General features: G+C 28.1%; 1 protein-coding gene across 1 annotated transcript; it reads right to left on the reverse strand.

The window, feature by feature from the left end:
• Positions 1–8,885: 8,885 nt before the first annotated feature.
• LOC114179641 (cytochrome P450 90B1-like) lies at positions 8,886–12,868 on the reverse strand. Its single transcript, XM_028066053.1, has 8 exons — positions 12,463–12,868; positions 12,060–12,384; positions 11,797–11,952; positions 11,413–11,664; positions 11,190–11,285; positions 10,888–10,966; positions 10,608–10,714; positions 8,886–9,230 (listed from the first exon to the last, which is right to left on the reverse strand). The coding sequence occupies exons 1-8, from the start codon at positions 12,666–12,668 to the stop codon at positions 9,006–9,008; spliced, it is 1,446 nt and encodes a 481-aa protein (XP_027921854.1). The 5' UTR covers positions 12,669–12,868; the 3' UTR covers positions 8,886–9,005.
• Positions 12,869–13,394: the final 526 nt, after the last annotated feature.

Raw genomic sequence — 13,394 nt, forward strand, 5'->3', positions numbered from 1 at the left:
ATGATTTTATTTTATATAGCTATACACAGCAAGTGACCAGAGACCTCTTTCAAAGAGTGGATAGGGACTTCTAAGCAGACACCCAATGGATCTCTCAATGAGTGACTAAAGACCTCTCAAGCGAATGACGAGTGACCAGGGACCTCTAATCGAACAAGATAGAGATTATACCTTAGTAATAATGAAAACAATTAAATAATAAATACTTAACTAAAAAATATAAAAAAATAATTAAAAATACCTAAATTTTAATTAAAACTTAATTAAATCAATTTTATTTCATTAAACTTAATTAATTTTAAATTGATATTTTAATTTCTATTTTTTTTAGTTTTTCCCTTCACACTTTAATATTTTGAATGAATAGTAAAAACGCACTTGAAGATTCCCGACTAAAGCAAGTGTTCTTTAATGATGAAGATTAACAAATATATATTAAATTTAGGAAGAACAAGTTTAAACTTAATTAATATAGGTTTGTTCTTGTTGGACAGGAAAGTAACAAGAGTAAAGCATGATTTTATTTTATAGGACTATACAAATAAGTAGTTCATAGCAAATGAGCAGGGACCTTTGAGCAAGTGACCAGAGACCTCTAAGTAAGTGATAAGAGACCTTTTAACAAGAGACTAATGACCTCTTAATAGAGACCGGAATCTCTCAACGAGTGACCAAGGACCTCTCAACAAGTGACCATGGACCTCTCAACAGAGACTGGGGGCCTCTCACAAGACCAGGGACTTCTCAACAAGATACTAGGGACTTCTTAGCAAAATACAATAGACCTCTTAGCAAAATACAATAGACCTCTTAGCAATATATCGGGGACCTCTCAGTAGAGACTATGGACCTCTTAGTAAGACACCAGGGACCACTCAGCAAGATACCATGGATATCTAAGTAAAAACTAAGGACTTCTCAGTAAGGGGCCAAAAACCTCTCAACAAGTAACTAGAGACCTCTTAGTAAGTTACCAAGGACCTCTCAGTAGAGATTAGGAACCTCTCAACAAGGGACCAGGACCTCTCAAACATGTGATCAGGGACCTCTCAAACATGTGATCAAGGACCTCTCAATATAGACTATGGACCTCTCAACAAGTGACCAGAGACCAATCAACAAATAATCAGGGACCTGTCAAATATTGACCAGGGAACTCTTAGCGACTGACCAGATACCTCTCTTGGCGAGTGACTAGGGATCTCTCAATAGGTGATCAAGGACCTCTAAACAAGTGACTAGGAACCTCTCAACAAGTGATGAAGACCTCAAATAGAATAACATAGCAATTATATCTTCATAATAATAAAAAAAAAAGTAAATAATAAATACATAATTAAAAAATATAAAGAATTAAATAAAAATACCTAAATTTGACTTAAAACTGAATTAAATATATTTCATTTCATTAAATTTTAATAATTCAAAGTTGATATTTTAATTTGTAATTTTTTTAGTATTGCCCTTCAAACTTTAATATTTTGGATGACGAATATTAAAAAATATTAAATATAAGAACAACGTGTCTAAACTTAAATTAATATAAGTTTATTCTTTTTAGATAAAAAAGTAATAAGAGGAAATCATGATTTCATTTCATACAAGCTATACAAATCAGTAATCCACAGCAAGTGTCATGGGACCTCTCAGCGAATGATTAGTGATATGTAATAGATTAAGATAACAATTATATCTATGTAATAATAAGAAAAAATTAAATAATAAATACTTAATTAAAAAATATAAAAAATTAAAAAAAAACATAAGTTTTACTTAAAACTTAATTAAATATATTTTATTTCATTGAATTTTATTATTTTAAAATTGATATTTTGTTTTCTACTTTTTTTTTAGTTTTTCCCTTCAAACTTTAATATTTTGGATGAATAGCAAAGACACAGTTGAATATCCCCGTCTAAATAAAGTAATTTTTAAGTATGAAGATTAAAAATTATAAATTAAATTTAAGAACGTGTTTAAACTCAATTAATATAATTAATATACGATTGTTATTCGTGGATAGAGAAGTAACTGTAACTAGAGATGACAAATAAATCCGTCCCCGTGGGTATTGCTCGAACCCGTCCCCGTTTTGACGGGGAATCCCCGCATTGACTGGGTATGGGTATGGGTATGGGGAATCCCCGACTTTTTCAATTGGGTATGGGGATGGGTATGGGGATGTACATATCCCCGCCATATTACCCGTCCCCGTTTAAATTATTAAAATATTTCTAATTAATTAAATAACCACATATATATATATATATATATTATTTTTTATTTATTCTAATTATTTGGTTTGTCATTAAACTAATTTTGCATTTCAATTATATTTTTCATCTTATCATAATCTTTATGTAATTATGTTCAAAAATATGTATGTTAATTGAAAAATTTTATGTCTCACATTTGAATATTTCTATTATTTTTTAATATTTTTATTTAATGTATATTTTTCTTTCACATGAAAATGTTTAATACTCTCAATTTAAGTATTTAATAGCACAAACATTTCGTTTACTAGGTAATATAAAAAAAAATTATTTACTTATTATTCTTATTATTAGTTTTGTTTCATTTGAATAACTTTTTTATTTCACTAAAACATTTTTTGTTATTTCTAAAATACCGAGTATATATGTTGATATTTGAAAAGTTTTCTTAGATCTCTAAGATATTTTTCAGCTTATCATACCCTTAATTATACATTTGTTTTCTTTTGTGCGATTTCTTTCAATAGTCTCTCAAATTGTTTGTAAACATTTTTTAATTTTTTAATATTTTATTTCTTGTTTATTTTCATTATGTATAATACTATTTCGATATATTTTATTTAATTATTTTTTATTTTTTAACTCATTATCAATCATACTGTAATTTTTTCACTATAATTATATAAATAACTTTTATTTACTACAATATAAAAATTTAATGTAATTGTCATTAATATTTTTTTATCACCATCCAACATAATTGAAGTTCAAAAGATACAAGATCTATGTTAAAATTTTATTATTATGATTATTATTTGTTCTTTGTATCATTTTGATTAAGTAATGTATTATAACTTTTATTAGTGTATAAAAAAGAGATTCATTAGAATTTAAAATATTGAAGTAAACAAATATTTAAAATATATTTTAATTTTAATATTTGTTTCCTTTTATATTTTTTTAAAAGTATTTTTAAATTTCATCAACTAGGTTTCATTAATGTTTGCAAATTTAATAAATGTGTTGGTTCTCATAAAATTTTTTATGGTATTATAATCTAAAATGTAAATAATTATAATTTATTTTAAACTTTTATTATGATTATTATTTGTTCTTTGTATCATTTTGATCAAATGATGTATTATAACTTTTATTAGTATATAAAAAAGATATTCATTAGAATTTAAAAGATTGAAATAAACAAACATTTAAAATATATTTTAATTTTAATATTTGTTTTGTGCTTATACTTTAAAAAAATATTTTTAAATATTATCAACTAGGTTTCATTAATGTTTGTAAATTTAATAAATGTGTTGGTTCACTTTATTTGGTATTATAATCTAAAATGTAAACAATTATAATTTATTTTAAACTTTTATTATGATTATTATTTGTTCTTTGTATCATTTTGATCAAATGATGTATTATAACTTTTATTAGTGTATAAAAAAGATATTTATTAGAATTTAAAAGATTGAAGTAAACAAACATTTAAAATATCAATTATGTTCTTTGTATCATTTTGATCAAATGATGTATTATAACTTTTATTAGTGTATAAAAAAAAGATTTATTAGAATTTAAAAGATTGAAGTAAACAAACATTTAAAATATATTTTAATTTGAATATTATTTTTTCTTTTATATTTTTAAAAAAAATATTTTTAAATTTTATCAATTATGTTTCATTAATATTTGCAAATTTAATAATTATTTTAGTTCTAATGAAATTTTATTTGGTATTATTATATAAAATGTAAACAATTATAATTTATTTTAAAGTATTTGATATGGAAGAAACAATCATCATTCTAATATTGAATATTTGATAATATTATGTTTCCTTTATCATAAAAATTTTATTATTTTATAAAAATTAATTAAAATTAATATTGAAGTAGTAAGAAAATGGGTATGGGTATGGGTATGGGTACGAGATTATACCCGTTACCCGGTGGGGATGGGGATGGGTCAAAAGTTTAATACCCGTTGGGTTTGGGTATGGGGATGGGGATGAATTTTTTTTACGGGAATGGGTATGGGATAGCGAAACCCGTGCCCGCCCCGCCCCGTTGCCATCTCTAACTGTAACAAGAGTACATCATTTTTGCATGATTTTATCTCATAGAACTATACAACTCAGTGGTTTGCAGCAAGTGGTCAAGAACCTTTAAACAAACACCAAAAACTACCAAGCAAGTGATCATGGATCTCTAATAGAATAAAATAATAATTATATTTTCCTAATAAAAAAAATAAATAATAAAAAATTATTTTAAAAGTATAAAAAATTAATTAAAAATACCTTAATTTTACTTAAAACTTAATTAAATATATTTTATTTCATTAAATTTTATTAATTTAAAATTGATATTTTAATTTGTAATTTTTTTAGTATTTCCCTTCAAACTTTAATATTTTGGATGACGAAGATTAAAAAATATTAAATATAAGAACAACGTGTCTAAATTTAAATTAATATAAGTTTATTTTTGTTGGATAGAAAAGTAATAAGAGTAAAGCATGATTTCATTTTATACAAGCTATACAAATGAGTGATCCGCAACAAGTGACATGGGACCTGTGAACAAGGACCTCTCAATAAGGACTAGTGACTAAGGATGTCAAAAAAAATCTATAATCGCGGGTATCCATATATAAAATCCGCAACGGGTAGGAAATGAATATTGTAAATAGATATCCATGGATAATGGGTACATGTATTTTTAATACCCGCTCTTTAACGGGGCGGGTACGGGTATCATAGTATCCGTACCTGTGAATACCCGTACCCGCTATATTCTACTTTAAATAAAAAATATGATTAAAATATTAACAAATTGATTTTGAATGACTTGTTTTTTTATCAATTAGTTTTAAAAAAAATTATTTCTTTGTAAACTATCATTCAATGTTATTCTCTATTCAAATGAGTTATTTGGACTTTGTTTAAAATTTATGAATGTTATGTACTATATTTTATTTGAATTTATAACTAAAATATGTTGATAAATATTTATTTTTATTCTTTTATAAATACTCGCAGATATTCATGGATATTATAAAATTATGCAGATAAGAAATACTATCCATATCTCACCTGTTCCATTTACGTCCTAATGAGATTTTCATTATTAAATATACTTCTTCGATTAGTTTTGGAAACAACTTTTCTCCACCGTATCTTTCAATCAGTAATAATCAAATAGAAGTTCAATTTAAAAGTGATTTGTTAAAGTGTTGGTCAAGTTCCTAATGACTTTGACGGTTCTGAAATAGAAAATGTTTTGCATTTAAAATGTCTTATCAACGAATTATAATTAATGATTATTGTTCCGATTTCAAGTTGAGACAATATTGATAAAATTAATCATCACATATGAGATATTATATATTATATACTTTTAAACTTTTTGTCGCAATTTTGTCCAGACTCCTAAACAATTAGATGAAAAATGTGTATATAAGGATGGCAACGGGCGGAGCGGGTACGGGTATTATGATCCCATCCCCATCCCCATAATAAAAATTCATTCTCATCCCCATCCTCAAACCCAACGGGTATACAACTTTTGACCCATCCCCATCCCCACCGGATAACGGGTATTTTCTTATACCCATACCCATTTTTTTATTGTTCCATATATCAATTAAATATTTTTTATAAAAAAAATTTAAAAATCACACCAACGGAATTATGATACTATCAAAATATTCAATATTAAAATAACATACTCTTTTTTATTTTCATGATGTCAAATATTAAGAAAAATATTATAATAGTATAAATCTCAAATTAAAGTATCAAATAACAACTAAATAAAATTCAAATAATTATATAAAAGCTAAAAAATTACACATTACTAAAATTTTATAATAACCAAAATATTTATTAATTTTACAAATGATCAGTGGTTTCATTTGCATTCGATCCACCTACACATAGAAAAAAAATGAAAAATTAGATATGATATAATAATTGAAATTGAAAATTTTAATTACTAGAATATAATGTACCTTCTTCATCAGATTCATTTTCACTCATGAGAACATCTTTTCCTTTTAATTTTTTAACACCTACAAACACCAAATGTAGAATATTAGATGAGAATTCACAAAAAATACTAACAAAAAATATTAATAAATTTGAGTAACTTACCTAGATGGTTTGAGTTCCATATCCAACTTCTTGTACACATCAAAGCCTCTATAGTAATATGATGAAGTCGACTACGGTGAGAAGTTAATATCTGACCACCAGTACTAAAAGCAGATTCAGAAGCTACAGTTGTTATTGAAATAGCTAAAACATCCCTTGCAATTGCTTGAAGGGTTGGAAACTTTAACCCATTTATTTTCCACCATGATAGGATATCAAATTGAGAGAGTAAACAAAGTGTATAACAAAAAACAAAGAGAATGAGAAATATGTTATATATATATATATATATATATATATATATATTATATTATATTATATTATATATTATATTACTATGTATATATATATTATATGTGTGGATATCTTATGTTTATATATATATATATATATATATATATATAATTATTTATATATATTATATTATATTATATATTATATTATTATTACTATGTATATATATTATATGTGTGGATATATATATATATATTTATAGATATATATTTATTTTAAGTATATATTATATTATATTATATAATAATATAAATATAATAATATATATTATATTATTATGTATATATATTATATGTATATGCGTAGATATTTTATGCTTTTATATATATATATATATATATATATATATATATATATATATATATATATATATATATATATATATATATTTCTTTTAAATTTTTATAAATTTGTCATGTTATAAATTTGTTTATAAAAGATCTCACTAGTTAAATGATTAATTTGTTTTATACGTATATATTATATATATTATATTATATTATTATGTATATATATTATATGTATATTATATTATATTATATTACATGTATATGTGTAAATATATATATATATATATATATATATATATATATATATATATATATAAGTATATTTTATTTATATGTATATATACTATATTATATTATATTATATTATATTTTACGTGTAAATATATTATTTATTTATATATATTTTTTAGATTATTTAATAAATTATAAATAGTTTAGTAATTTAAGCGGGGACGGGTATTTGGGCGGGTATATATATATCCCCATCCCCATCCCCATCCCCATCCCAGTTAAAAATTTCGGGTATTACCCATACCCATACCCATACCCAGTCAAAGCGGAGATTCCCCGTCAAAATGGGGACGGGTTCGGGTAATACCCACGGGCACGGGTTTATTTGCCATCTCTATGTGTATATTTAATTTGTCCTTATCATATGCTATTAAGGTGTAATTTGATTTTTTTATACTTTGCTCTTTTTCTAAAATTAAATAAGGTCTTCCATCTTTTTTAAAAAACAATCTTTGTTAATTATATTTCTTTTTGTACTTACCTATTTCTTGTTTCGTTATTACTTTTCCAGTATTAAAGAGAGCATTAGAGTATCACTTGAGAAAATGTTTATTCTAGAAAAATAGTGTATTTAAGATTTGTTTACATAAACCACCTTTTTTAAGGAGACCGACTATCTTATGACCTTAATTTGCTAATATACTTCTTAAAAGTTAAAATACTCCATTTGAAAACAATCACGTATAAGCTAGCAAACCACAATTTAATAATATATACAATTATGTTGTATTTAATTATTCATTAAAAAATAACACAAATTCAACCACATACAATTTTAGATAAATATTTCTCAAAATTCTCTAAGATGTCCATTTTACAAAAGAATTCTTCTAAAGGTAAATACTCAATACCCTTTTCTTCTACACCTTAAAATAAAAGTCAAATAAATTGATATAGGTGTTTGGGCACATTGCATCTCTATTTTCTTAATAGAAGAATTAATTATGATGAGACATTTATTAGTGAACATACTTCTCCAACTAAGTTTGAAAATAACTTTTCTCAACCATATATTCAATATAGTGATAATCAAATAGAACTTTAATTTGGAAGTGATTTTTTGAAGGTTTGGTCAAGTTCCTAATGACTTCGACATTCCTAAAAAAAAAAAGATATTTCGCAGGCAAGATATTTTATCAATAATAAATTATATTTAATGATTAATTTTCCATTCTCAAATGTGTTGAGATAATATTGATGAAATCAATCACCGGATCCAAAATCATGATATTGTCCTTAAAAAGGGTTTGACAAAAAAAAATGTATATTTAAATTGATTTTGACAACTACTATTTAACGACGTAAGATTATAAGATATATTAATAAAAATATTACTGAATAAGTTTGGATTATCTATTACCTAAACCATGTAACACATTTTTTAAGGACATTGAGTATCTTACCACGTTCATCTTCTTAAATCAGTTCTTAAAAGTTAACATATATACTCCTTTTGAAAACAATCAAGCGTAAGCTAGCACATCACGATTTAATACTATTTAATTATTCATAAAAAACACAAATTCAACTAAATATAATTTTAGATAAACTTGCAACTCAGTAAAAAAATGCTAAACGAAACAGACTTTTATTATTTAAATTTTTTCCATCTATTAGAAAGAAGGAAAGCTAAACAAGCATAGTTTTTTATTTTATTTCCTAAAAGCATGAAATGAAAAAAAAAAAAAAACAACTAGGAACCAAAACGAAAGAAAAGATCTAATGATGTTGCAGGTGGAGAGAGTTTGCACTTTAGATGGATGATGTAGCTTGGATTTTGATGGGTAGACCTTTGGGGAAATCCACATAAGGGTATACAAAAGGTTCGTCACCTTCAAGAAGTTCCCAGTTGTAGTTCAGGATGAGATGGTGGATGAACACAGCCATTTCCACCTTCGCTAACTCTGACCCTGGACACAACCTTGATCCTCCTCCAAATGGCATGAAATGGTTATTATCAGTTTTACTATTACTTCCCTGCAATTCCAACCACACCAAAATACATATTAATATACCAAAAAATAATTACTCTACATTTAATTCAAAGGGAAATATTATGTGGATGACGTATAGGTTTCTACCGGGCCTAGTAATAGGGCCTCCATGTTTTTTTTCATTGCACAGTGATGACGGGGTACAATTAGTAATTGTAAGAGTAGAAGAAGCAAAAGGCAATATTAGAAAGAGAAGGTCTTGGTCCTTGAATAACTGAGAGAAAAAGGTAATAAATGAAGAAGGTTGAGTGAGAAAAGAAGGAAAAGGAAAAGACAGAGATGCACGTGGGATGGGAGAGACCCACTTGCACACGGGCATTTATAATGTGGAAGGACAGAGAGAGAGAGAACAGGGCCATGGACACACGTGCACAAAAAGAGGCGTGTTCAGCATCCACTGGGACCCACCACTGTTCCCAAGATCCTTTCTTCTCTCTAATCTACCAACTCTACTATTTTCCCTCTTCCTTTTCCATGCCATGTTAATTTTATTCAGGCACCAAGATTAGAGATTTTAACCCAATGATTATCTCAGACTACCCATTTTTAATTTTCCATAAAATGTGTACTTTGAGCTTCATAATTATGAGATTATGATTGCTTAGAAATGGAAGGATAAACATAGAAAATAATAAAGTGGATGAAACAGTGGAATGTTTATTTTTTTTTAAATGGGAGCTATAATTTGAAGAGAATCTGAGTGCAGTGGAAGTATCTATCTGGTTAGGACTAAGTCAACAAGGAGGATCAAAGGATGATGAAGCATTCTTTTCAGTTTCGTCAAAGCTGTACGGCGTGTCTACCTCATGTGGGGGCCTGATTCTGAAGCGCCGAATGTAAAGTGTTATTATGTACTATAAAGGAACCTACAAACCCAAGCTAAAAAACCTACCTATAACATAACATAACAACTACTTTTATTCTTTTTTATTCAACTCTTTCGTCTTTCTCTTTTTAAAAGGGAAAATGAAGTGGAGAGATAACATTTAGTAGGAAACAGAAGAGTGATGTGTGTTATTCTACAAAAACAAGAAAGAAACAAAAGCTATGGTCCATGCGTCAAACATGAGACAGATAGAGTTAGTAAAAATATAATACAATGAAAATGGAAAACGATTGAAAACAAAATATAACAAGAAAGAATATCCGTGAGCCCTGATTAATTTTTGAATTCCCCATTTCTCTTAATACACACCCTAAATAATTCCAATGACATAGGGTTATGTGATTGTTATGAATCAGGGATTGAGTTTTTGTTCATTCACGGGCCACACCTGCCATGAATGGAGTGATTGCATGTGGTGATAATCATCTTTAGAAAAGAAAAAAAAGAGTCTATGGTTATATATATAGAAGTTACCTGCCATCTCCATGGATTGAATTGGTGAGGTTGGTCATAGTGTTGAGGATCGAAATGTGCAGCTGAAATCACCGGAAGAACTTTCCACCCACGTGGAATGTCATAACCTTTCAAACACAAACACACATTTTCAATAAACATATATGGTTTTGGAATTCTGGCACCTTTCCCTTTTACTATAACACTTAACCCTTCCTCTTTCGTTTTCGTTTTCGTTTCTTTCAACCAAATATGTACACAAAAACAGTGAGATACTGTATCATCCTATCCTATTTCTCACCTTTGTACTGAACATCCTTAATAGCCTTCCTGTGAAGATACCTCACAACATTCCCTAGTCGAAGTGTTTCGTTCAAAACCTTCCCAAACACAAAGAAAGAGCAATTTATTATTAACGTAGAACATTCATTGCACACGTGATTTGCAGACACCTTAATGTCGGCCTTCATATCATATCCCCCAGTAATAATAACTTTTTTTTAAAAAAAAAAAGAATAATAATTAGTAATAATATCACAAAAAGGGTCACAAAAGGACAGAAAGATAAAACCCCAATTTGTTTATCGTATATGTGACACTTACACAGTGAGTAAACTCCATTTTTTTGTAATCATCCCAAGTCAATTCAACCTCCCCTCCTGTCTTCTTCTTGGAAGCGACTATTTCCACGTGTTCCTCCTATTATTTTTGAAGAAAAATGCAAAATATAATTATTGGTTAGGAAAAAAGTTAATCTTTTGAATTTTGTGGTTTGCAATTGTCCTGAGAAAATATTCCACGTATCATCATCCTGGTGCATGCTTACCCTGAGTTGTTGCATAGCTCGAGGACAACCGGGCAAGAAGTGAATAGCTAGAGATATAGCTACCGACGAGGTTTCATGACCACCAAAGAGCATGCTCAATATCAAGTCAAGTATTTGCTCATTTGAAAGATTTGTATGAGTCAAAACCCAGTTTAGAAGATCATTATCTTCCTCCACTGCCTCACCCTTTTCGATCCTCTTCGCCCTCTCTTCCATTTTCGCCTCTATGAACTTCAGAATGGTGGACCTAGCCTGTACAACATAACAATTAAAAATCAAAAATTTAAAAATAAAAATTAAAAATTCAGTACAGTATTTAATTATAGGAAAAAGGGGGTTTTTTTAAAGCACTGATATTAAATATTAATTCACTGATATTGTAACCTTTAATGCCTTCCTGTATGCTGTTCCGGGCAAATCCAAAGGAAAAAGAGATACAACACCCTTCATGAAAGAGACGTATTCTATCTTCAATTTTTCTGTCTCCGGTTGACCAGGATCCAAACTCATGATTTGTTTCGCCACTAAATTGAAGGTGAACTGCAATTTAGTTCAGTGACAAATTAATAAACCAAAGCAACTCATAACTAAGTGTTGATTAATAACAAAAGAGGAGAACTAGTAACCGGTTAGTGATAAATAGTTACCCTTCTTGCTTCGTTTTGAGCTGATACTATAGAATTATGTTTCCACGAAGAAATAACATGACGGGCATGGTAATCGATGTCTTTAACTAGTAGAGTTCGGACCCTGGAATAGCTGAGAAAGTTGAGTGATATGTTCCTCATGTGTTTGTGCATGTCTCCTACTATGACCAACATAGACCATTTTCCAAGTACTCCACCGATGCTCTTAGGATAACTAGCCTCGAACAACTTCCCTTCGTTCTGCATTATGAACTTGTTCAACCCTGCATCTGCTGACACTATGGCTGGCTCCCCAAACAAGTTTGACCTGTAAATGGTTCCATACCTGCACATATCCAACTATTTTAACCTTTTTTCTTTTTTCAATATTGATGTAATTGTGTGTGGAAAAAAGAGAACTTACCTTGCTATGTGGTTCAGCATAAACTCTCCTAGTGTAAGAGCTTTGTAAATCCTCAAATACCCTATGGTTTCCCCAAGGAGGGGCCACCCCGTTTGGCCAGGGGGAAGATTAAGGGTTGGTTTCTTTCTTTTGGTGAAAATGAAGGTGATGACTATAAGAGCAAGGATGGAAGAAAGAAAACAAAAAGTCAGGTGTGAGTCTGACATGGTTAAGCCTGTCTGATTCTTTCTACTTTCTTCTCTTCTGATTCTTTCTCTCTCTCTATGTGTAGGAAACTAAAAGGAAAAAGGAAAGAAAAGAAAGTTGCATGTGTGTGCAGTGCGGAACAGGAAGAGGAAAAGGTTTCACACTTGGTGAAAAGGAGGTTCCATTTTTTTAACGTAGTGAAATCACAGAAGCAGGTGTTCCAATGGGATCAAACCTAATGAAAATGTGAAGCCAAGAGGGTGCTTTTATAAGCTTCTCTTCTGTCTTTAAGCAGAAAAGGAACAGCAGAAAGTAGCGAAGAAGTAGGCTTTACACTTGGAAAACATGCACCTTATCGGTTTACCGATCTATTTTTATTTAGAAAAATAATATTTTGAAATAACTTCTTCTTATAACGAGATGTATCATATTTTAAATATTTTTGAAAAATTGAGAATGAGAAAAATTAAAAATTAAAAACATTTAAAAATTAATACTTAAAAATATAAGAAAAAATTGTAAAATTCAATAGTAAATTATTTATTTATTTATTATGCATAACTCCGATGACTACGAGAAATAACATCTGAAGATATAAGAAAAAAATATTAAAATTTAGTAAGAAAAAGATTTTTTTTTTATTATGCGTGATCAGATAACTACGAGGTATATGTGTATACCATCATTTTTATAAATTAGTTGAAAATTATTGAAAACATTTTATACGAATAAGAAGTATTGGTACG

The sequence above is a fragment of the Vigna unguiculata genome, chromosome 3 (genome assembly GCF_004118075.2).
Source record: "Vigna unguiculata cultivar IT97K-499-35 chromosome 3, ASM411807v1, whole genome shotgun sequence".
Classification (NCBI taxonomy): Eukaryota; Viridiplantae; Streptophyta; class Magnoliopsida; order Fabales; family Fabaceae; genus Vigna; species Vigna unguiculata.

Bases quoted from the DNA above. Each gene is read 5' to 3' on its own strand.
- LOC114179641 (XM_028066053.1), bottom strand. From the start codon at position 12,668: ATGTCAGACTCACACCTGACTTTTTGTTTTCTTTCTTCCATCCTTGCT. The intron at 11,665-11,796 runs GTTACAATATCA...TATGTTGTACAG, and splicing joins CATACAGGAAGGCATTAAAG to GCTAGGTCCACCATTCTGAA. The intron at 10,715-10,887 runs GTGAGAAATAGG...TGTGTTTGAAAG, and splicing joins TAAGGATGTTCAGTACAAAG to GTTATGACATTCCACGTGGG.